Source organism: Panulirus ornatus, chromosome 25 (genome assembly GCF_036320965.1).
Source record: "Panulirus ornatus isolate Po-2019 chromosome 25, ASM3632096v1, whole genome shotgun sequence".
Lineage (NCBI taxonomy): Eukaryota > Metazoa > Arthropoda > Malacostraca > Decapoda > Palinuridae > Panulirus > Panulirus ornatus.
In genome coordinates this window covers 2,764,486-2,787,418 of record NC_092248.1, presented here as the reverse complement: position 1 = coordinate 2,787,418, position 22,933 = coordinate 2,764,486, and the positions used below count along the sequence as shown (strand labels likewise).

Genomic DNA, 22,933 nt, shown 5'->3' with positions numbered 1-22,933 from the left:
GGTCTGTGGAGCCTTGTTGTAGATAGGGGGCCGTGCTTTTGGTGCATTACACATTACAGATAGAGAATAGATTTGAGCATATTAGGTCTTTTCTTCATCTGTTCATGGCACTGCCTTGCAAATATGGGAAATGATGAACAAGTTCGAAAGAAAGAATGAAAGGTAATAATGATAAGTACAATAATGATAATGAAAATAACTAGTAATAGCAATGATGGTATTATCATTAAGAATAATATTTTTTTATGCTGTAGCAAGGCAGCATCAGGAACGAACAAATGCTGGTCTCATTTGCATACATCCACATTCTGTTTGTTATGTTTAATGTGCTGAAACCAGAGCTCACCATCCATGATAAGTGATAAGAATGATAGATAAAGGAAGATACTCATGGTCAACCAAAGATTTGTAAGTAGGTGAAGGAGGCTCTGAGTTATCGAGACTTGAATGTTCAGGAGGATGAAAGGTTTTCATAGGGTAGAATGAACTGGATAATTGTGGAATATGGGGTGGGGGCAATATGCTTTCAGTGGGCTGAACCAGAGCACCAGAGAAAGACCTGAGTAAAATGTTCAAATGTGAAACTGTCCTTAAAGCATCTGTGACAAGTTTAAGAATTTTTCCCATTTGGGGCAAAGTTTCAAAATAATGAAAAATATTGTTATGATTGATTGACTAGAGCATAATTTTTGGATCAAAATGATGTACAGCTTGACCTGCTGTGTCATTGTTTACAAGTGCTGGGCACTCTTCAACGTATGCTGCACACATCCATTTGTACAAGGTACGCCATGTGTATTTTCAAGAATGCTGAGTTGTGGGGTATATTTGTAAGTTTTTGTTAAGATGATTACTAATGGTTTTACAACAGAAATATGGGAATAGGTGAGAACAAAGGACGTAAGGGAAGTGGGGGAGGAATGGGATGTATTTAGGGAAGCAGTAATGGCTTGCCCAAAAGATGCTTAAAGCATCTGTTACAAGTTTAAGAATTTTTCCCACTTGGGGCAAAGTTTCAAAATAATGAAAAATATTGTTATAATTGATTAACTAGAGCATAATTTTTGGGTCAAAATGATGTACAGCTTGACCTGCTGTGTCATTGTTTACAAGTGCTGGGCACTCTTCAACGTATGCTGCACACATCCATTTGTACAAGGTACGCCATGTGTATTTTCAAGAATGCTGAGTTGTGGGGTATATTTGTAAGTTTTTGTTAAGATGATTACTAATGGTTTTACAACAGAAATATGGGAATAGGTGAGAACAAAGGACGTAAGGGAAGTGGGGGAGGAATGGGATGTATTTAGGGAAGCAGTAATGGCTTGCCCAAAAGATGCTTGTGGCATGAGAAGCATGGGAGGTGGGCTGTTTAGAAAGGTTAGTGAGTGGTGGGATGAAGAAGTAAGATTGTTAGTGAAAGAGAAGAGAGAGGCATTTGGATGATTTTTGCAGGGAAATAATGCAAATGACTGGGAGATGTATAAAAGAAAGAGGGAGGAGGTCAAGAGAAAGGTACAAGAGGAAAAAGAGGGCAAATGAAAGTTGGGGTGAGAGAGTATCATTGAATTTTAGGGAGAATAAAAAGATGTTTTGGAAGGAGGTAAATAAAGTGCGTAAGACAAGGGAACAAATGGGATCATCAGTGAAGGGGGCTAATGGGAAGGTGATAACAAGTAGTGGTGATGTGAGAAGGAGATGGAGTGAGTATTTTGAAGGTTTGTTGAATGTGTTTGATGATAGAGTGACAGATATGGGGTGTTTTGGTCGAGATAGTGTGCAAAGTGAGAGGGTTAGGGAGAATGATTTGGTAAACAGAGAAGAGGTAGTAAAAGCTTTGCGGAAGATGAAAGCTGCCAAGGCAGCGGGTTTGGTTGGTATTGCAGTGGAATTTATTAAAAAAAGGGGGTGACTGTATTGTTGACTGGTTGCTAAGGTTATTTAGTGTATGTATGACTCATGGTGAGGTGCCTGAGGATTCGCAGAATGCGTGCATAGTGCCATTGTACAAAGGTAAAGGGGATAAAAGTGAGTGCTCAAATTGTAGAGGTATAAGTTTGGGGCCTGGATGTCGAAAGGGAGCAGTGGTTTCCGTGCATTATACATGACAGCTAGAGACTAAGTGTGAGCGAATGTGGCCTTTGTTGTCTTTTCCTAGTGCTACCTCGCGCACCTTTGGGGGGAGGGGGTTGTCATTTCATGTGTGGCGGGGTGGCGATGGGAATGAATAAAGGCAGACAGTATGAATTATGTACATGTGTATATATGTATATGTCTGTGTGTGTATATATATGTATACGTTGAGATGTATAGGTACGGATATGTGCGTGTGTGGACGTGTATGTATATACATGTGTGTGTGGGTGAGTTGGGCCATTCTTTCGTGTGTTTCCTTTCGCTACATCGCTAATGCAGGAGACAGCGACAAAGTATAATAGATATAAATATGAATATTAAAATTATTATGTAAATGAGGGTGCAGATCTTGGGCAAGTAGCCTTGACATGTCCACATATGCTTTCCAGTATATGGAAAAAGTTTAGGCTGTAATGTCTGGAAACAGTGTATGAGATGCCACTGCAACTATTAATGACCATATATTAATAGCAAGGTTATTAGGTACAGTAGGGCTGAGGGACAAGTCAATTGGGAGGTAAGTTTGAATGGGGAAAACCTGGAGGAAGTGAGGTGTTTTAGATATCTGGGAGTGGATTTGGCAGCAGATGGAACCATGGAAGTGGAAGCGAATCACAGGGTGGGGGAGGGGGCGAAAGCTCTGGGAACGTTGAAGAATGTGTGGAAGTTGAGAACATTATCTTGGAAAGGAAAAATGGGTATGTTTGAAGGAATAATGGTTCCAGCAATGTTATATGGTTGCGAGGTGTGGGCTATAGATAGGGTTTTGCAGAGGAGTGTGGAAGTGTTGGAAATGAGATGTTTGAGGACAGCATGTGGTGTGAGGTGGTTTGATTGAGTAAGTTATGAAAGGGTAAGAGATATGTGTGGTAATAAAAAGTGTGGTTGATAGAGCAGAAGAGGGTGTATTGAAATGGTTTGGCACATGGAAAGAATGAGTGGGGAAAGATTGACCAAGAGGATATATGTGTCAGACGTGGAGGGAACAAGGAGAAGTGGGAGACCGAATTGGAGGTGGAAGGATGGAGTGAAAAATGTTTTGAGCGATCAGGTCCTGAACATGCAGGAGGGTGAAAGGTGTGCAAGGAATAGAGTGAATTGGAATGATGTGATATACTAGGGTTGACGTGCTGTCAATGGATTGAACCAGGGCATGTGAAGCATCTGGGGTAAACCATGGAAAGTTCTGTGGGGCCTGGATGTGGAAAGGGAGCTGTGGTTTCGGTGCATTATACATGACAGCTAGAGACTGAGTGTGAATGAATGTGGCCTTTGTTGTCTTTCCCTAGCGCTACCTCGCGCGTGTGTGGGGGAGGGAGGTGTCATTTCATGTGTGGCAGGGTGACAACAGAAATGAATAAAAGCAGCAAGCATGAATTATGTTCATGTGTATATATGTATATGTCTGTGTATGTGTATATATATGTATACGTTGAAATGTATAGGTATGTATATGTGCGTGTGTGGACGTGTATGTATATACATGTGTATGTGGGTGGGTTGGGCCACTCTAACGCTGGAGACAATGATGAATAATAGAAATATTATTTTGCCTCCAGAGTAGAGACAGCCATTTAAAGAATTTGTCTTTATATGATGTCAGCCATTCCCAGTTTGAGGAACTCAAATGAGGTCAGCTGCCTCTGAAGGGTTAAAATGATAGACAACTTTAAGGCATTTCATGCTGGATATGACATAAGTCTTGATAAACTTAATTTACAAATACAAATTTGAGGAAGTAAAAGCTACTCAGACTACAGTTCATGAAGAGGGTGTTTTTGGTTTGTCCAACAAACTATTTATTTTTACACCCCTAAAGAAACATAATATGAAATACACTCATGCCCATTAGATATAAGTTTACAAAGACATAACCTTTTCAATATAAAACCTAGGAACTACCTTACTGCTCAACAAACATCCATAACACATAGTAACTGACAGTACAAGAGGAATTTAAAGCACATATGATGAGAGAGAGTGATTGCTATGGGCTGTTGTTATTATTATACAATCCTAGGATCCAATTTGTGTTGCTCAGTAGTTTATAGGTCACATTTTAAGTAGGAATTGGCAATTTATGGACTACTTTTTTAGACTGCTCCTTTCCATCCATTAAGCAAGATATATCCTTATCCAAGGTGATTCTAGCTTACAGTGTAACCACTTACAGTTGGAGTTTATTAGCATGTGCTTTGGGACATAAAGCAGGGAACAGAGCAAGTACAGATGAGCTGAATGAGAAGACACATAAAGCAACTGAGGGGAAATCAGAAACATACCAGATATCATTTCAATCTGCAATATACTGTCAAGCACCACCTGGTAAGGATGGATAATGATGAGCTACAAACCAGTATAACCAAAGAAACAAAGTTAGGCAAACAAGAAAATTTTTTAGATGCAAGTTTTGGAACAAAAGTAGAAAGGAGAGAACTGTTTGAAGAAAACTAACATGCTGCCATTACAAGAAATTAAGGACAGTAATTTGGTTATTGGTACAACAAAATCTCAACTAACCACCATAACAGTTGAAATAGGGATGAATAATGGAAAGTAATTTAGAAAGTTCTCCTGATGACTGGACAACAAAAAATGTAACTTCATATTTGCCAGTATACAAGAACTTAGCACAAAACTAACAGAATCCATTTTATAAGAGGTATAAAGAAAGACACGTACATGCTTTACAGTTGCCATAGAAGCTCATATAAAGATGATATGGACAGGGAAGTTTGGATCCCAGATTCCAACTTAAACAGTGTGACTAGGGAAGATATGTGGAGATGTTGGATGATACTTAGAATCCTGTGTGTATAACCTTGAAACCCATTTCCAAATATACTGAAATGTGTTTCCATGGTTATAGAGGCGATATTTATCTGTTTTCTTAATTCCTGTCATTTGCCATGTGGTGGTGTACTTGAGGTGGAAGTAGCTAGGAAACAACATGCAGCAGAGAATCACAGTGGAAGTACAGTAACACAGAGTAACAGCTATGTTCAAGAGAAATATTTAGACTGTGTGACAGGTTCTATCTTTATTAGGAGATTAGCAAGAGCAGCTGAAATAAGCTTGCTGGATTTGCTTTTCTCATGATGTATTCTTGATATGCAGCATCACCATCTCAAATACATGTTACTGGACTTTTCCTGCTTGAGTTTATACCAAAAGTTGAAAGTCACCCTTAGTAAGGCTGTAATTTTAGGACTACTTATAACCATGCATCTTGCTGATGATTTAATGTTCTTTCTACCTATCTATCTGTATCTCTGATGCTTGTTCCCTGCTGGGACTCTCTCAAGGGGATGGCAATAGCAATTGAATCTCCATGGTTAGTGAACAACAGTGTCACTTCTTATCCTTTAGTGCCTCACCCTTATGTTACAGGCCACTGTGAGAGGGCAACTCTAGCATAGTATTTGCAGAGGCTCTTACCTAACGTTGCTACTGATTACATCTTCCTGATGCTCCTGCGTAATGTTCCTGTGTACTATTTCTACCTCATGCTTTTGCCTAAATGTTCCTACCAAACATTATTATCTGTTGCTCCTACCATTTTGCCAAATGGCAGGGCAGTATATAGTGCTCACCTATGGAAAATCACGAGTTATGAAGAAGGAACTATGTGAGACGAAGTTGTCCAGTGTTATCTGTGACAAGGAGAGACTGTATGTTTGTGGACAAAATGCCAGCTGTCCAAGTGTAGGTAAGGCAGAAAGAAAAGACACCTACCTGGGTCAGAGGAGTGCAACTTGACAGCCATTGAAATGCTGTCTCACTATGCAGCTGGCACTAACCCTCTTGATACCCAAGTGGATAGTACTGGTAATATACCTCCCTGGTTGTTGGCTGCCTACCAACTACTACCTACTACCTATGATTTAATGATTAGACCACATAGTCTCACATTTTCATTCTTTTTCTGTTCTCCTACTTTGAAATATATAAAGAAAATATTAAATTTTTTTTGCTTTAATTAGTGACCTATTTTCACTTTGACAAATTTAGGATCTGAATGAAACCAGTCTAGATAGATGAATATTGGTTATATTTGTATACCCTTGCAAGGTTAACCTGTCTCTTGAGAGTATTTCTATGATAATGTATTTTCTTTTGTTGCTTGTATATATTTTGTTTTAAACATACATATTACTTGCATTATAAAACAGAATTGTTTTTAATCAATAACAGGACAGATAGACACATAAATATACAGTACTTTATGTTACATCTGAATTTCACAGGCTGGATTCATTGTGTGAACGGTTATTGTTTGGTGAGGCATCCTCTGTGCTGGACCCGAAGTTAGTGGAAGGGGAATGGGTACACCACAATGTGACAAAAATTACACCCAGGGGTGTAGTACAAGCCCCTGAGAGTCATCCTGATGATCTACCTAACTGGATCCTCACTGCTATGAAATGCCTGGCTCATTGTAAGTATTTATCAATTCTTTCAGCTTTTCCTTTCAGTAAGATTGACAGAATTGACTATATAGTATTATACAGAGGATTAAAGAGACACAGGAAATAGGATGATATTGGTTATGCAGATTTAAGTAATTTTGTAAAATGATAATGGAAGAGGTAATTATAAATATAGGTTTCGGTGCATTATTACATGACAGCTAGAGACTGAATGTGAACGAAAGTGGCCTTTCTTGTCTGTTCCTAGCGCTACCTCACGCACGTTTGGGGGAAGGGGGTGGTTATTTTCATGTATGGCGGGGTGGCAGTGGGAATGAATAAAGGCGGACAGTATGAATTATGTGCATGTGTATATATGTATATGTCTGTGTGTGTATATATATGTATACGTTAAGGTGTATAGGTATGTATATATTGTATGCGTGGATGTGTATGTATATACATGTGTATGTGGGTGGGTTGGGCCATTCTTTCATCTGTTTCCTTGCACTACCTCACTAACACAAGAGACAGCGACAAAGCAAAATAAAATATAATTTTTTTTTTTTTTTAAACTATTCGCCATTTCCCGCGTTAGCGAGGTAGCGTTAAGAACAGAGGAATGGGCCTTTGAGGGAATATCCTTACCTGGCCCCGTTCTCTGTTCCTTTTGGAAAATTAAAAAAAAATAATGAGAAGGGAGGATTTCCAGCCCCCCGCTCCCTCCCCTTTTAGTCGCCTTCTATGACACGCAGGGAATATGTGGGAAGTATTCTTTCTCCCCTATCCCCAGGGATACAGGTATGTATGCATTGGGTTAGGGTTACTGACTGTGATAGGAGAAAATATGTGTTGTATAATGAGAAAATCAAAAAGCACACAAGAAATGTATGTTTACCCAGTTGACTGATATAAGATTATACCATCCAAAACTGGGTGGGGGGTGTCTTAAGTCCCATACATCAGAGTTTAAGGGACTGCAGGCAGATATAGTTGCCTATTTATAGAGTGGCAGATATAGGGTGTTTTGGTTGAGCTGGTGTGCAAAGTGAGAGGGTTAGGGAGAATGATTTGGTAAACAGAGAAGAGGTAGTAAAGGCTTTGCGGAAGATGAAAGCCGGCAAGGCAGCGGGTTAGGATGGTATTGCAGTGGACTTTATTAAAAAAGGGGGTGACTGTATTGTTGACTGGTTGGTAAGGTTATTTAATGTGTGTATGACTCATGGTGAGGTGCCAGAGGATTGGTGGAATGCTTCCATAGTGCCATTGTACAAAGGCTAAGGGGATAAAAGTGAGTGCTGAAATTACAGAGGTATAAGTTTGTTGAGTACTCCTGGGAAATTATATGGGAGGGTATTGATTGAGAGGGTGAAGGCATGTACAGAGCATCAGATTGGGGAAGAGCAATGTAGTAGAGGATGTGTGGATCAGGTGTTTGCTTTGAAGAATGTATGTGAAAAATACTTAGAAAAGCAACTGGATTTGTATGTAGCATTTATGGATCTGAAGAAGGCAGATGATAGAGTTGATAGAGATGCTCTGTGAAAGGTATTAAGAATATATGGTGTGGGAGGCAACTTGTTAGAAGCAGTGAAAAGTTTTTATCGAGGATGTAAGGCATGTGTACGTGTAGGAAGAGAGGAAAGTGATTGGTTCTCAGTGAATGTAGGTTTGCGGCAGGGGTGTGTGATGTCTCCATGGTTGTTTAATTTGTTTATGGATGGGGTTGTTAGGGAGGTAAATGCAAGAGTTTTGGAAAGAGGGGCAAGTATGCAGTCTGTTGTGGATGAGAGAGCTTTGGAAGTGAGTCAGTTGTTGTTCGCTGATTATACAGCACTGGTGGCTGATTCATGTGAGAAACTGCAGAAGCTGTTGTCTGAGTATGGTAAAGTGTGTGAAAGAAAGCTGAGAGTAAATGTGAATAAGAGCAAGGTTATTAGGTACAGTAGGGTTGAGGGACAAGTCAATTGGGAGGTAAGTTTGAATGGAGAAAAACTGGAGGAAGTGAAGTGTTTTAGATATCTGGGAGTGGATTTGGCAGCGGATGGAACCATGGAAGTGGAAGTGAATCAAGGCGTGCAAGGAATAGAGTGAATTGGAACAATGTGATATACCGGGGTCGACGTGCTATCAATGGATTGAACCAGGGCATGTGAAGCGTCTGGGGTAAACCATGGAAAGTTCTGGGGGCCTGGATGTGGAAAGGGAGCTGTGGTTTCGGTGCATTATACATGACAGCTAGAGACTGAATGTGAATGAATGTGGCCTTTGTTGTCTTTTCCTAGTGCTACCTTCGCACATGTGGGGTGTGGGGGTTGTTATTTCATGTGTGGTGGGATGGCGATGGGAATGTATAAAGGCAGACAGCATGAATTATGTACATGTGTATATATGTATATGTCTGTGTGTGTATATATATGTATATGTTGAGATGTATAGGTTTGTATATTTGCGTGTGTGGACGTGTGTATGTGTGTATGTGGGTGGGTTGGGCCATTTTTTCATCTGTTTTCTTGCACTACCTTGCTAACGCGGGAGACAGCGACAAAGTAAGATAAATAAGTAGATAAATTTATGAAAGTCTACACTTTATCTGAAAATACGTGTTCTGCATTATACTACTTTCTAAAAGTAATTTTTTTTTAGACTACATTGGATGTGAAGGTGTTATTGGAGTCTGCTTGCTTCAGATTACACATTGAGTGAAAAGTCACTTTTGATGAGGTGTCATCATCAGTTGATGAAGCAGAGCACAGCCTCATCAAAAACCTTTTTGCTTCAAAGGACTCCATCCTTTCCTTGCTACTAAGTGTAATGCAGCACTGAAGCTGAGTAGCAACTAGAAAAAAGATGCTATGGTAACACCAAGACATTTTTTAAAAGGGGTCCTGGTGTAATATAATTATATTTGAAATGTGTGTAATTTCCTGTATGGGTAAAACAGGGAGGGAGCACTGTATTCTGTACTCGAACCCATATCTCTTAACCTTTCTCCACAGTTATTCAAGGTTTTAGACATTTGTTGTTACCTCACAAAACTTGTTACGTTCACCATCATGAATCTTTAAATATTCATAGCTTTTAATTTGTCTGTCTTCTTTTTTATAAGCTAAGATTGCACAGGCATAAGTTTGCTCAAATCATGTTATGTTGATTTTAAAATAAAGGATGAGTATCAAGAAAGAAGAAAGAAATACCTTAGAGATTAATCAGAGCCCATCAGGTGTATGTGGACCCGTCTACTGAAGCTGGAAAGGGTGGAGTTGAAAGCAGGAAGAGAATTCCACAGCTTTGCAGTTCAAGGAAAGAGGGCTTGCCAACACTCGTATGGTTGCTCTTGTCCAGAGATTGTGGGAAGATGTCAGTCATGTGCTGTGGGTCCAGGTCCTAGGACCTGGGACATACAGAGCTCTCAAGAACCTTGGTGAAAATGATACCTGGAGAACAACTGTACAGAAGGGAGTGTGTTGCTCTGTATGTGAATGTGATGAGAGTGTGCTAGGTGAGATGTATGATCATTTCTGGGAGGAGGAATGTTTGAAAAAATTTTTGTGGTTTTAGGTTAAAAGGGAAATGACATTTGAAAGAAGTGGTGAAAGTGAGTGAACTTGGAAAAGAGACTTGTATGCAGTTAATACTTCTTGCCATCCCTTGGGATATGGAAGAAAGAATACTGCCCCCGTATTCCTTGTGTGTTGCAGATGACAAAGAGGGGAGGGACTGGGTGGCTGGAAATTGTACCTTCTTGTATTACAACCTTACAAAAGAAAGAACAGAGCAAGGAGTCAAGTGAGGATTTTTCCATCTAGGCTCTGTCATCTGTTCTTGACAGTACCTCACTCATGCAGGAAATGGTGAGCATGTATGAAAAATGAAGAATGCATTGGATTTCATAGAAAATAGAGTAGATTACCTCAAAAATGTATTAAACTCATTAAAGAGTGAAGAGAGGTGGAGTGAAGGATAGCAGAGTGTGTGAGTAGAGATGAAGCAAGGGCAGTGGGAGAGGAGTTGAAGATATTTATGGAAGCATTATTATACATGTCAGGATGAAATGTGTGGCATGCAAAAATTGGGAGGGGAATGTATGAGAAAGGGTTTTGAGTTGTGGAACAAGGAAGTTGAATTGCTAATGCAAGGAAAGAAAAGTGTGTATATGGTATCAGCAGGGAAGGAGTGAGAGTGATTAGGAGGAGTAAGTAGCATAAGGTCAAGAGAAAGAGGGCATATGAAAGGTTGCATAAAAGAGTATTGATGAACTTCAGAGAGAGCAAATGTTCTGGAGGGTGATGAGTGTGAGGAGAACAAGACAACAAATGGGAATGACAGTTGCAGATGGGGAAGCGGTAACAGGCAAACAAGAGGTAAAATGAGATAGCATGAGCATTTTGAAGGATTGTTGAATTTATTAGATGATAGGGTACTGATATGAAAAATGTATGAAAGAGTGTTGATTGATAGAGGGATGAAAGTGACTGACTGCAAAATGGGTGAGAACAAGGGGGTTCTAGGAAAAGTAGGGTAAGTGGAATTACTGTGAAAAAGGTAAGAAGCTTTATGCAACTTTCATATATCCAGAGAAAGCTTATGACAGAGTGGAGGGGAACAATTGTTTGTTGGTGTGAGAGCCCTCTATAGAGGAGGAAATGTATGGGTGAGAGTGGATGGAAAGTTGAGCAAAAGTTTCAATATGCATATGGATGTATGACAGCGCTGTGTAATGTCACCATGGCGTTTTAGCATATTTATGGATGGAGAAAGCTGGTACAAAGATGGAGTGTGTTGATGAAGTGGTATAGCTAGTGATGAGCATGTTTGTGGATGATACTTTGTTGTTTGATGCGAGTGAAGAGGTATTCTAGATTTAAGTGTGTTTTCTGACGTGTGTGAGCATAGGCAATTGAAGGTAAAGGCATTTAAAGTATGGGTTGCACCTCTTTAATCCAGCAATCTTTGGACTTGGCCATTGCCGGACCACAGAAAATGCCGGAAAACAAATTGACCCCTTTAAAGGCCCATAAGGGGTGAACATCCTTACTAATTACCATCAGCTTGGTTTTATATGTTCCTGCAGCATTGCCACAGCCATGAATTGTTACCCTATCTTTGGAATCCTTACCCCCAGATGAAGACTCCTCAGTATCTTGGGCAAGGGTTTTTCATGGCATACGATGCCTATACAGGGCAGATTCATCAGCATCATACGCTTGTTCTTGGGTTATAAGAAATTAAGTGGGCTGTTGATTTGCTTGGTTGCAACATAAACAGATTTTGGCGCCTTAGCACTGCTTACACAAAGTAATGTCCGCAGATTCAAAATGTGTTGGACTAGAGAGCACCGGATTAGATAGGAACAACCTGTAATGTTTGAAAGGAAACAGAACAGAAGTATAAATTTTGTAAAGCACTACAGAGTGGAAGAAAATGTATACTGAAATGTGTTACAGATATGGGGAGAGAAACTCTGGAAGAGGTGAGAGAATTTAAGTATTTATGATCTTTTTTTTTTTTTTCCGCTGTCTCCCGCATTTGCGAGGTAATGCAAGGAAACAGACGAAAGAAATGGCCCAACCCACCCCCATACACATGTATATACATACGTCCACACACGCAAATATACATACCTACACAGCTTTCCATGGTTCACACCAGACGCTTCACATGCCCTGATTCAATCCACTGACAGCACGTCAACCCCGGTATACCACATCGATCCAATTCACTCTATTCCTTGCCCTCCTTTCACCCTCCTGCATGTTCAGGCCCCCGATCACACAAAATCTTTTTCACTCCATCTTTCCACCTCAAATTTGGTCTCCCACTTCTCCTCGTTCCCTCCACCTCCGACACATATATCCTCTTGGTCAATCTTTCCTCACTCATTCTCTCCATGTGCCCAAACCATTTCAAAACACCCTCTTCTGCTCTCTCAACCACGCTCTTTTTATTTCCACACATCTCTCTTACCCTTACGTTACTTACTCGATCAAACCACCTCACACCACACATTGTCCTCAAACATCTCATTTCCAGCACATCCATCCTCCTGCGCACAACTCTATCCATAGCCCACGCCTCGCAACCATACAACATTGTTGGAACCACTATTCCTTCAAACATACCCATTTTTGCTTTCCGAGATAATGTTCTCGACTTCCACACATTCTTCAAGGCTCCCAGGATTTTCGCCCCCTCCCCCACCCTATGATCTACTTCCTCCAGTTTTTCTCCATTCAAACTTACCTCCCAATTGACTTGACCCTCAACCCTACTGTACCTAATTACCTTGATCTTATTCACATTTACTCTTAACTTTCTTCTTTCACACACTTTACCAAACTCAGTCACCAGCTTCTGCAGTTTCTCACATGAATCAGCCACCAGCTCTGTATCATCAGTGAACAACAACTGACTCACTTCCCAAGCTCTCTCATCCCCAACAGACTTCATACTTGCTCCTCTTTCCAAAACTCTTGCATTTACCTCCCTAACAACCCCATCCATAAACAAATTAAACAACCATGGAGACATCACACACCCCTGCCGCAAACCTACATTCACTGAGAACCAGTCACTTTCCTCTCTTCCTACACGTACACATGCCTTATATCCTCGATAAAAACTTTTCACTGCTTCTAACAACTTGCCTCCCACACCATATATTCTTAATACCTTCCAAAGAGCATCTCTATCAACTCTATCATATGCCTTCTCCAGATCCATAAATGCTACATACAAATCCATTTGCTTTTCTAAGTATTTCTCACATACATTCTTCAAAGCAAACACCTGATCCACACATCCTCTACCACTTCTGAAACCACACTGCTCTTCCCCAATCTGATGCTCTGTACATGCCTTCACCCTCTCAATCAATACCCTCCCATATAATTTACCAGGAATACTCAACAAACTTATACCTCTGTAATTTGAGCACTCACTCTTATCCCCTTTGCCTTTGTACAATGGCACTATGCAAGCATTCCACCAATCCTCAGGCACCTCACCATGAGTCATACATACATTAAATAACCTTACCAACCAGTCAATTTATGATCTATCTTGAGTAAGTTTGGTGATGTGGAGGGAGAGAGAGGTACTGGATAATAGAATAATGAAGGGTTGACATGTAAGTAATGAGGTGAAGGAAGGATTAAGAGACAGTATGGCCCTGACCCTGACCTATGCAACCAAAACATGGACTTGGAATGAGTCACAGAGGTCAAGAAGCCTGGCTGTGGAAATGAGCTATGTAAAAGGAGCTTATGGGAAGAATACATGGAATGATAAAAGAAATGAGGTGGTGTATGAGAGATTAGGTTTGGCAGGGAATGCAAAGAGAATGAATTGTGAAGTGGACAAGTGGATGAGACATCATACTTTAAGGTGGTTTTGGCATTTAGAAAGAATGCTAGATGGGGAGTTTCCAAGGAGAGTGTATGACTGTGAATAAAGGGTTGGTGCAAAGGGAAGACCGCCTGTGACAGGAAAGAGTGGAAGAATGTGTGGAATGGTATATGCTAGGGAGGCATGTAAGGACAGGGATAAGTGGAGACTCATTACCATCGCCACCCCTTTGATGGGAGTTCCCGGAGGGAATGGGCATCAGAGACATAGACTAGAGAGGTAGGGTACTAAAAGGAGCAGCTTTATTATCAGTATCCCTGATGCTAGTTCCCTTTGGGAATCCCCACAAGAGGGTGGTTATAGCAAAAAATTTCCATAACTGGTGAACTGCAGTGCCACTTCTTATCCTTTAGTGCCTCACCCATAACAGGCATTGGCAGAGGGCAACCCTAGCAGTGTTTTCAGTAGCTCCTACCTGATGTTCCTACTGACTAAATCTGCCTAATGTTCCATCCGACTACTACTTAATGTTTCCAGTTAATGTTCCTACATACTACTTCTACCTAATGTTTCTGCCTAATAATCCTGTCTGATGTTCCTATCTACTAATTCTGTCTATTGTCCATACCATTTTGCCAAAAGGCAGGGCTAGTGCATAGTGCTCACCACACGAAAATCTAGAGTTATGAAAAATGAGCTATGTGAGTTAAGTGTTACCAGATGGTATGTTTTACTAGGAGAGACTGTATGTTTGTGGAGAGAATAAAGTGCTGGCTCACCACACTGCTGCCACTATCCTTCCCAATACTCAGGTGGGTAATACCGGTGATATACCTCCCTTGTCATTGGCTGCCTACCAGTTACTGCTTACTGAAGAGAGAGGTGTAAATTGATAAAGCCATAAGAGTGGAAGAAAGGGTAAATTAAAGCAGTTATTGGAGATGCTTTTGGTTAAGGTCAAGAATGTATGGAGAGATAATAAAGAAAGACTGACAAAGGAGATCTACCCGTTAGAACCAGAGGGAGGAAGCAGGAGGGGAGATGAAGTAAAGGATAAGTGAGTTATAATGAAGGAGGCTTTGGGGTAAAATTCAAAGATTGGGACATTGTCCCTCAGAAACAGAGCTTGGGACTACATAAGTGCTGCAGTTGCCTTACTGTCCCAGACCATAGTGTCTACATCAATTAGGGCAACTTTGAAGGAAGGTCAGTATTGCACCCTTGTGTAACTGCATGACAAGACAGCATTCCAAAATGTCTCCCCTCTGGGTAAACATATTCTTTCTTGCACAGAGCATAAATGTTCCAATAGCAGTTACCAAGGATCTTCTCAAATTTTGGAGAATCTCCAGAAATCCGTACTGTGGAGATCTCCAGGAACTTCTTTGGTGTTTAGATAGATGCTTCAGGTCAAGGATGGAGCTTCCATTCATCAGAGGGTCATGTTCGGGATAAATTTATGAAACAATTTTGGATTATCACTTGTCTTTTCTTCAATTATTTTTCTCCTCTTATCCTGTCTTAAACTACTATAAATGTTTCTTGTTCTTTTTACTCTTTTTAACTGGTGCTGCCCGGTCGTTTTGCTTTCTATATCTGATTTCTTAGCTTTTTGACATTTATTAAGTGCAGCATTTTTTCCTGTTGAATCTTGCTTCTTTCTTTTGTTATATATTTTGTTTCCATCCAATTTATGTATGAGTGTTCATTTGTAAAGTACTGATCCTTTTTCTTTTTTTTAGGGCCCAGTCTTGCAGATTCAAGTTGCAACATTCCTAATTATCCTGGGGTTGAGAAAGATGTTTTCAAAATTGTTCGTGATTTCTTCACCAACTTGGTTTGTATTTATTTTGTCATACTGTACCTTTTGTTATTTGACCATTTGAGAAAAATATCTTTGATTGAAAGTCCAGTGAATATAGTTTTCCTTTATGAATATTAACTCAAAAATTTTGTATCTTTGCAGGTTACTCCCCTGATTCCCTATGAACTTTATGAGTCTTTCATTAGAATTTATATTGGTGCTGAGTTCCTAGATATTACATACCGATCTCCAAAATCTATTGATAGCACATCCTCTAGTGCTGGGAGTCATAATGGTAGCTATGAACCAGATTTGAATGATAATGATTCAGTGGATGATTTGATGCTGAATATGAGCATTTGTGGGCAGCAAAAGACATCCACACCAAATACAGAAAATGAAAATAATGTAAATGATGAAAGACAGGGAATTAGGAGTAGTGTCTTCAGACGGCAGGGGTCAAACAGGAGTCTTGGAAGTGCAAGAAATACTCCGTCTGTTAGATGTAACACTGAACTCAACTCTTCTAAACTGCAGAGTCTAAAGCTTAGGAGGTTGAAAAATTACACAGACTTTAAAGAAGATAACTTGTATCCAACGTTACTTGAGGGGAGTCGTGAAGGCAGTTGCTTAGGACTTTCTTCAGAGAATCAAGAAAATATGAAACCATTGAGACATCATTCAAGATTATCACAAGAACTTTTGATGCAAAAACAACCAGAAACAGTTCGATCTGTCAAAACTAATGATCATGCAAGGAGAGTGAGACGAGAGAATGATGGTAAGGAAGTGAATAGTGATGCTACTAGTTTTATTAGAAGCAAGCAAATAGATGGGTTTGCTCTACCAGAGAATTGTTGCTTTGAAACTGCATTTACATCTGATAGTCCAAAAACAAGGATTATTCCACAGAAGTCTGTTGATTCTTTACACTTCAAGAATGGAGACAGGTCAAAGATAACTCCTAAGCAAAGACCCAAAAGTATAGCTGTTCCTTCAGTGTCAACAGTTGAGACCAGGATAGTGACAGCCAACCTCTGGGATAATTCCAGAGAATTGAAAAATGTTTCAACTGTTTCAGATTTGTTTAAATCTAGTATATTATCAAACTCCTCAGGTGAATATGTGACAGCATCAGCTCTCTCACCTTTGAACCGTTCAAGGTCAGCTGGAAATTTGGAATCCCTTACAGAAGATGGTGTCACACTAAGGTCTTCAAATTCAGTGAGTGCCCACAATGTTAATGAAATTGTTCCATCAAGAAGTCTAGCCAGTAGAATTCGAGACTCAATTAAGAGGAAACACATACGAGATGATTCATTATCAAGAAAACGTAACAGTCGAGGCAGAGATAGCAGAGACCAGTGTAAAAATGATGATAATGAACAAGCTTTAGACCATTTACGAACAAAATCAGGGGGTTACATAAACCTTGTCCTTGCACCAGGAAATGTTAGTCAGGAGGATATAGGAAGCATCAGATCATGTACATCAGATTATCAGGAACTTGGCCCACGGTTGAATCATCTTCGTACTAAGTCTGGAGGTTTCCTGAACTTGGCTCTAGTGCCTTCCAATGATAGTGTTCACTTAGTTGATAATGTAAATACCTTCCCTGGTCCTCTCACTACACATTCAGATTTGGCATTGCCAGGTCATCAGCGGCAAACTGTTGCCTCTCTTCATGGTTATGCTAGAACTCAGGAATGTTCCGCAGCTCCTCGGACTGATTGTATTCGTCGGAGAATAACCACACCAGATGGGTGTTTAAGCCATAGTTTATCCTCCTCCTCCTCAGGGTGTAGTGGATATCATTCTGCTCTTTCACATTCAAGCAGAAACAGCACACCAAACCTTTTGGGTCCTCCTGTACCCCCGAGGGCTGCATGTCCCGTTAGTGGAATAGCAGACATTTATTCAGTATCACAATCACAAGGTAAGGGATGAATCCTTTTTTGTGGCTAACTGTGATCAGAAAAAATACTGTAATCATAAGAATGATGATTCCTTTAATTATATATTTTATTTATTTTATTATACTTTGTCGCTGTCTCCCGCGTTTGCGAGGTAGCGCAGGGAAACAGACGAAAGAAATGCCCCCCCCCCCCCCCATACACATGTATATACATACGTCCACACACGCAAATATACATACCTACACAGCTTTCCATGGTTTACCCCAGACGCTTCACATGCCCTGCTTCAATCCACTGACAGCATGTCACCCCCGGTATACCACATCGCTCCAATTCACTCTATTCCTTGCCCTCCTTTCACCCTCCTACATGTTCAGGCCCCGATCACACAAAATCTTTTTCACTCCATCTTTCCACCTCCAATTTGGTCTCCCTCTTCTCCTTGTTCCCTCCACCTCCGACACATATATCCTCTTGGTCAATCTTTCCTCACTCATCCTCTCCATGTGCCCAAACCACTTCAAAACACCCTCTTCTGCTCTCTCAACCACGCTCTTTTTATTTCCACACATCTCTCTTACCCTTACGTTACTTACTCGATCAGACCACCTCACACCACACATTGTCCTCAAACATCTCATTTCCAGCACATCCATCCTCCTGCGCACAACTCTATCCATAGCCCACGCCTCGCAACCATACAACATTGTTGGAACCACTATTCCTTCAAACATACCCATTTTTGCTTTCCGAGATAATGTTCTCGACTTCCACACATTCTTCAAGGCCCCCAGGATTTTCGCCCCCTACCCCACCCTATGATCCACTTCTGCTTCCATGGTTCCATCTGCTGCCAGATCCACTCCCAGATATCTAAAACACTTCACTTCCTCCAGTTTTTCTCCATTCAAACTCACCTCCCAATTGACTTGACCCTCAACCCTACTGTACCTAATAACCTTGCTCTTATTCACATTTACTCTTAACTTTCTTCTTCCACACACTTTTCCAAACTCAGTCACCAGCTTCTGCAGTTTCTCACATGAATCAGCCACCAGCGCTGTATCATCAGCGAACAACAACTGACTCACTTCCCAAGCTCTCTCATCCCCAACAGACTTCATACTTGCCCCTCTTTCCAAAACTCTTGCATTTACCTCCCTAACAACCCCATCCATAAACAAATTAAACAACCATGGAGACATCACACACCCCTGCCGCAAACCTACATTCACTGAGAACCAATCACTTTCCTCTCTTCCTACACGTACACATGCCTTACATCCTCGATAAAAACTTTTCACTGCTTCTAACAACTTTCCTCCCACACCATATATTCTTAATACCTTTAATTATTGTGCTATTTAAGTATGTGATAACTTTGACTATATCAGACAGGGTCTTTCCCATAATTATATTAAGGTGTTACCTTGTGTCATATACCGGACATAGTTGATTCACATTGTTTGCCATGGTTTGGTTTAGTTTGTCAGATGCAGATGAAGCTGCTACAGTTGCATTGTAAGAAGTAAGGCAGTAGTGTGTGTGAACTGACAAGCATTAATTAGCCCAGTACAGTATATATACCCAAGCTTAAGCCAGATACGCATTTATCAACGAGCCCCTAGGGGAGGACAAACAGCTGACTAGGCTGAGGGTCAAACCCAGGATATGAATCTGAGAGGGCCAGTGAGTGATTCATATTTAGCATTGCTAACCACTACTCCTTGGAGGCCCATTTTGTATATTGACTTTCACATCCCTTACTTATTGGTTTTGTAGCAGGGCAGTCATTTGGGGATTGCTTTTTCTATTTTCATTTTTGTTGTCTTTCGTCTTCCCTTTTTTCATCTTAGGCAGTCACACCTTGATTTAGTTAGGATGTATGCTTTAAATATGGCTGTATCCCAATCTAATAAATTGATTGGCATGAGACCCTTGACTTTTAGTTAGAATTTTTCGTGATTCATTAACTTGGCACATAATTATACATGACAACTAGAGACTGAGTGTGAACGAATGTGGCCTTTGTTGTCTTTTCCTAGCACTACCTTCGCGCACATGCGGGGGGGATGTTATTTCATGTGTGGCGGGGTGGCGACAGGAATGAATAAGGGCTGACAGTATGAGTTATGTACATGTGTATATATGTATATGTCTGTGTGTGTATATATATATATATATGTATACGTTGAGATGTTTAGGTATGTATATGTGTGTGTGTGTGTGGACATGTATGTATATACATGTGTATGTGGGTGGGTTGGACCATTCTTTCATCTGTTTCCCAGCGCTACCTCGCTAACGCGGGAGACAGCGACAAAGTATAATGAATAAATAAATAAAGAAAGAAAACTGCATGTGGCCATAGTGCTTTATGCAGATTTTTTTTCTCTTATATTTTTCAAACAAAACTCCACCCCTGTTTCTTTGCAGTACAGGAGACATATGTTCCCTGGAACCCCATTCTAGTTCTTTACTTAAGGATGTCTGTACAGTATGCAGATTTTTTTCTTGTGCATTTTTAGTAACTTACTTTTTTCCCTTCTTTTTTTGCTTTATGCCTTTGTTTCTGCATCTTCCTTTCCTTTTAATTTTTATGACAAAGTTTTAAAGAAAGAAACATTTTTCAGAACCACTCAAGATACCCAACTATGAAAATGTACCAGACCTCTCGAAACAGCTGTCATCATCTGCAAATGAACTGAGTGACCGATGGGCTGACCGGACTCCCTATGGCCAGGTGCCCCCTTATGCTCAGGGGGGAGTGTGGCGTCACTACCACTCCTCCCCAAGTAAGCGTCTGATTGGGCGCAGGAAAGGGATCGAGTTTTTCTATGGGAGCAAGGCTTGTCTGCCTGGTATGCTGCTGATGCTTGCATGTTCTTTTCACAAATGAACTAAGTTTATTTTGCAATGCTACTAATTTTCCTAATGGTATAATGTATTATTAAAAGATATAAGATAGAAGATACTATTGGCAAGGCTATTTTACCACTGAAGCTTATGACTGTAGTCTAATTTTACATACAAAATGAAACAGATGATGCATGAAAATAAGTGAATGTCTGCATGATTAGGTTAATCTGGAAACTCCTCACTTTGTGATACTGTACCATGACCAATCTGCATTCTTCAGGCTGAGAGCAGCAACATTTAGAAACTAAATAATGAAAAGGGTAGTTGAGTGTTTTTGCTTAACCGTTTAGTATTGCGCAGTGTTTTAAACTTTTTGTGCATGTACCCCCACTGTCATGCAGCTGAAATGCAGACATGCTTAACAATTCCTTAACATCTTGAATCCCAACATTCTTGTTGTTGGTTGTTTTGCATGTAAATGTAAGACTTGAACTTATTGTGCTGGTGACTGATGAAAACTTAACAGACAATGATGCTGTGCTTTGTACAACTTTTTGCCTGGCAGTATCACATATTCTGAGATGCTGAAAGATTTCAGCTCACTTTTCCCTTTTGAAAACAGGATTACTTTTAACATCAGACGTACATATGAGAGTCTGGATGTGGCTGGAGATTTATGGTGTAAACAGCTCCTCAAAGATTTGCCAAGTCAGGATGTTCTGGTAGATATGACAATTAGTGTGTAACGTCTGTTCTCAGTTGAGTACTTGGGTTATGTGTCTTCACTCTTTTTGTGTAGATATTCAGGAGTTTGCATAATAAGCTGAACATCAATGTGTCTGATGGTGCTTGACACCTTGACACACCATTTAGTATAGCTAGATCAGTTGTATCACCTGCTTTGTCTTCATCATTTGTGTGAATCACATTCACAGTTGATTATAGCTTCCTAGAACTATAAACATTTAATACAAATTTTACTGACCAGTAATCTGGTTTCATTACTGTGGCTCATTCCATTTCCCATAACACCGGACGATGCAGAATGAGTAGAACTTATGGTTGTTTTAAAGAGGACAGTAACTGTGTCCTAAGCTCTCAATCTATATAGAGAAGGGATGTAAAGCATAATACTCCTTCTAAGCCACCACTCCCTCCTTCACATCAGTTGATAGGAAAATAGATAAGAAGGATTAGCTTATGGGGAGAGATGTTAACATGTAAGTTTTGTAAGAGAGGGTGAAGGGAAAGCATAAGCCCGATAATCTGAAGAGGAGGCTCAAAGAGAGATGAATTTCTTGTATATAATACAGAATTTTTTGATGATTATCATCAAATGAAGTAATTTGTTCAGCTGTGTTTCACAGGTGTTGATAGTCTTCATCATGACACCTTGTGATAGATTATTTCAATATTTTTTAACTCCATAGAATAGTTCATTAGAAAATGTTTTTCCTACTTACATCTTACATCTTAAATTTAACTTTGTTATTTTTGGTCATTGCACCTCTTTCTAATGAGAATGAATTTTCGTAAGCTGTCAAAATTATTTAGTTTTCAGAACACTTCAGTAGATCTTGGAGTCAACACATTTTTAGAGGAAATGATTTTGGATCTCTGACTCTGTCTTCATAAAGTTTATTTCTGAGCTGCAGAAATAGTTATTTCTTGCACTTCTTTGTATATGTTCCAATAACAGTATTACTCAGCTTTGATCAAGCTTGGTGACCAGAACTGAACAGCCTAATTGAGAACTGATTTGGTATAGTAGAGTAAGTAGGGTCTCATTTATGATTTGCATTTCTAGCTGTAAAGTTTTGCATTCATTGTGCCATATTGTATTGCTTATTTTGTGTCACTGCTGATTATCACTGCGAGGTGATATTCTTCTTTCACTTATAATGATAATTGTCCCTCAGGATTGGCAAATAAGAATACTACCCATGGATCTCTTTTGTGTTATGTGAGTTGACTAACGGGCAAAGAGGAATGAACAAAGGCAGATTATATTTGTGGAAGTTGGGGCTTGGATATCAGTCTTCATGGCTGTAACTAGGATGAAAGAAGGGAGGTATGAGTGCTACATTTGGTGAGAGAAACCTTAGTGGCTCTGGGTGGAACTAAGTCTCTGGGGTATTGGTTTGAAGATTCAGGAGAGAGAGATTTATACATTGGATAGTATGAATTAGATTGATATGGTACATTGGGATGGGACATATTGTCAGTGAGTTGAACAAGAGCATGTGAAGTAAACCATGGAGTTAGTATGTGGGGGCAGAGCTGTAGGTGATAGGCTTTGGTTTCGGTACATTACACATGACTGCTAGAGAGTAGATTTATGTGAATTAGGTTATTGTTAGTTTTCTTTTTCCTTATGTTACCTCTATGTAAGGAGGGGCAGTTGGGTAGAAATAATTTATAATAATGGTATATTGAATATTCTGTGCTTGTCTACATTGAAG

General features: G+C 40.0%; 1 protein-coding gene across 6 annotated transcripts in view; it reads left to right on the top strand.

The window, feature by feature from the left end:
- Positions 1-22,933, top strand: part of LOC139757170 (DEP domain-containing protein 1A-like) — a 65,739-nt gene that overhangs the window by 22,202 nt on the left and 20,604 nt on the right. For 5 of the 6 annotated variants that reach the window (XR_011714524.1, XM_071677292.1, XM_071677288.1 and 2 more), the window contains exons 6-9: positions 6,384-6,574; positions 15,635-15,729; positions 15,859-17,632; positions 20,246-20,473. Coding sequence is in view for 5 of the 6 variants with exons in the window: in XM_071677292.1 (XP_071533393.1) it covers positions 6,384-6,574; positions 15,635-15,729; positions 15,859-17,632; positions 20,246-20,473 (2,288 nt within the window). In the remaining variant the exon portion in view is untranslated. The remainder of the gene's footprint in view (positions 1-6,383; positions 6,575-15,634; positions 15,730-15,858; positions 17,633-20,245; positions 20,474-22,933) is intronic. The other variant, XM_071677290.1, reaches the window with a different exon arrangement.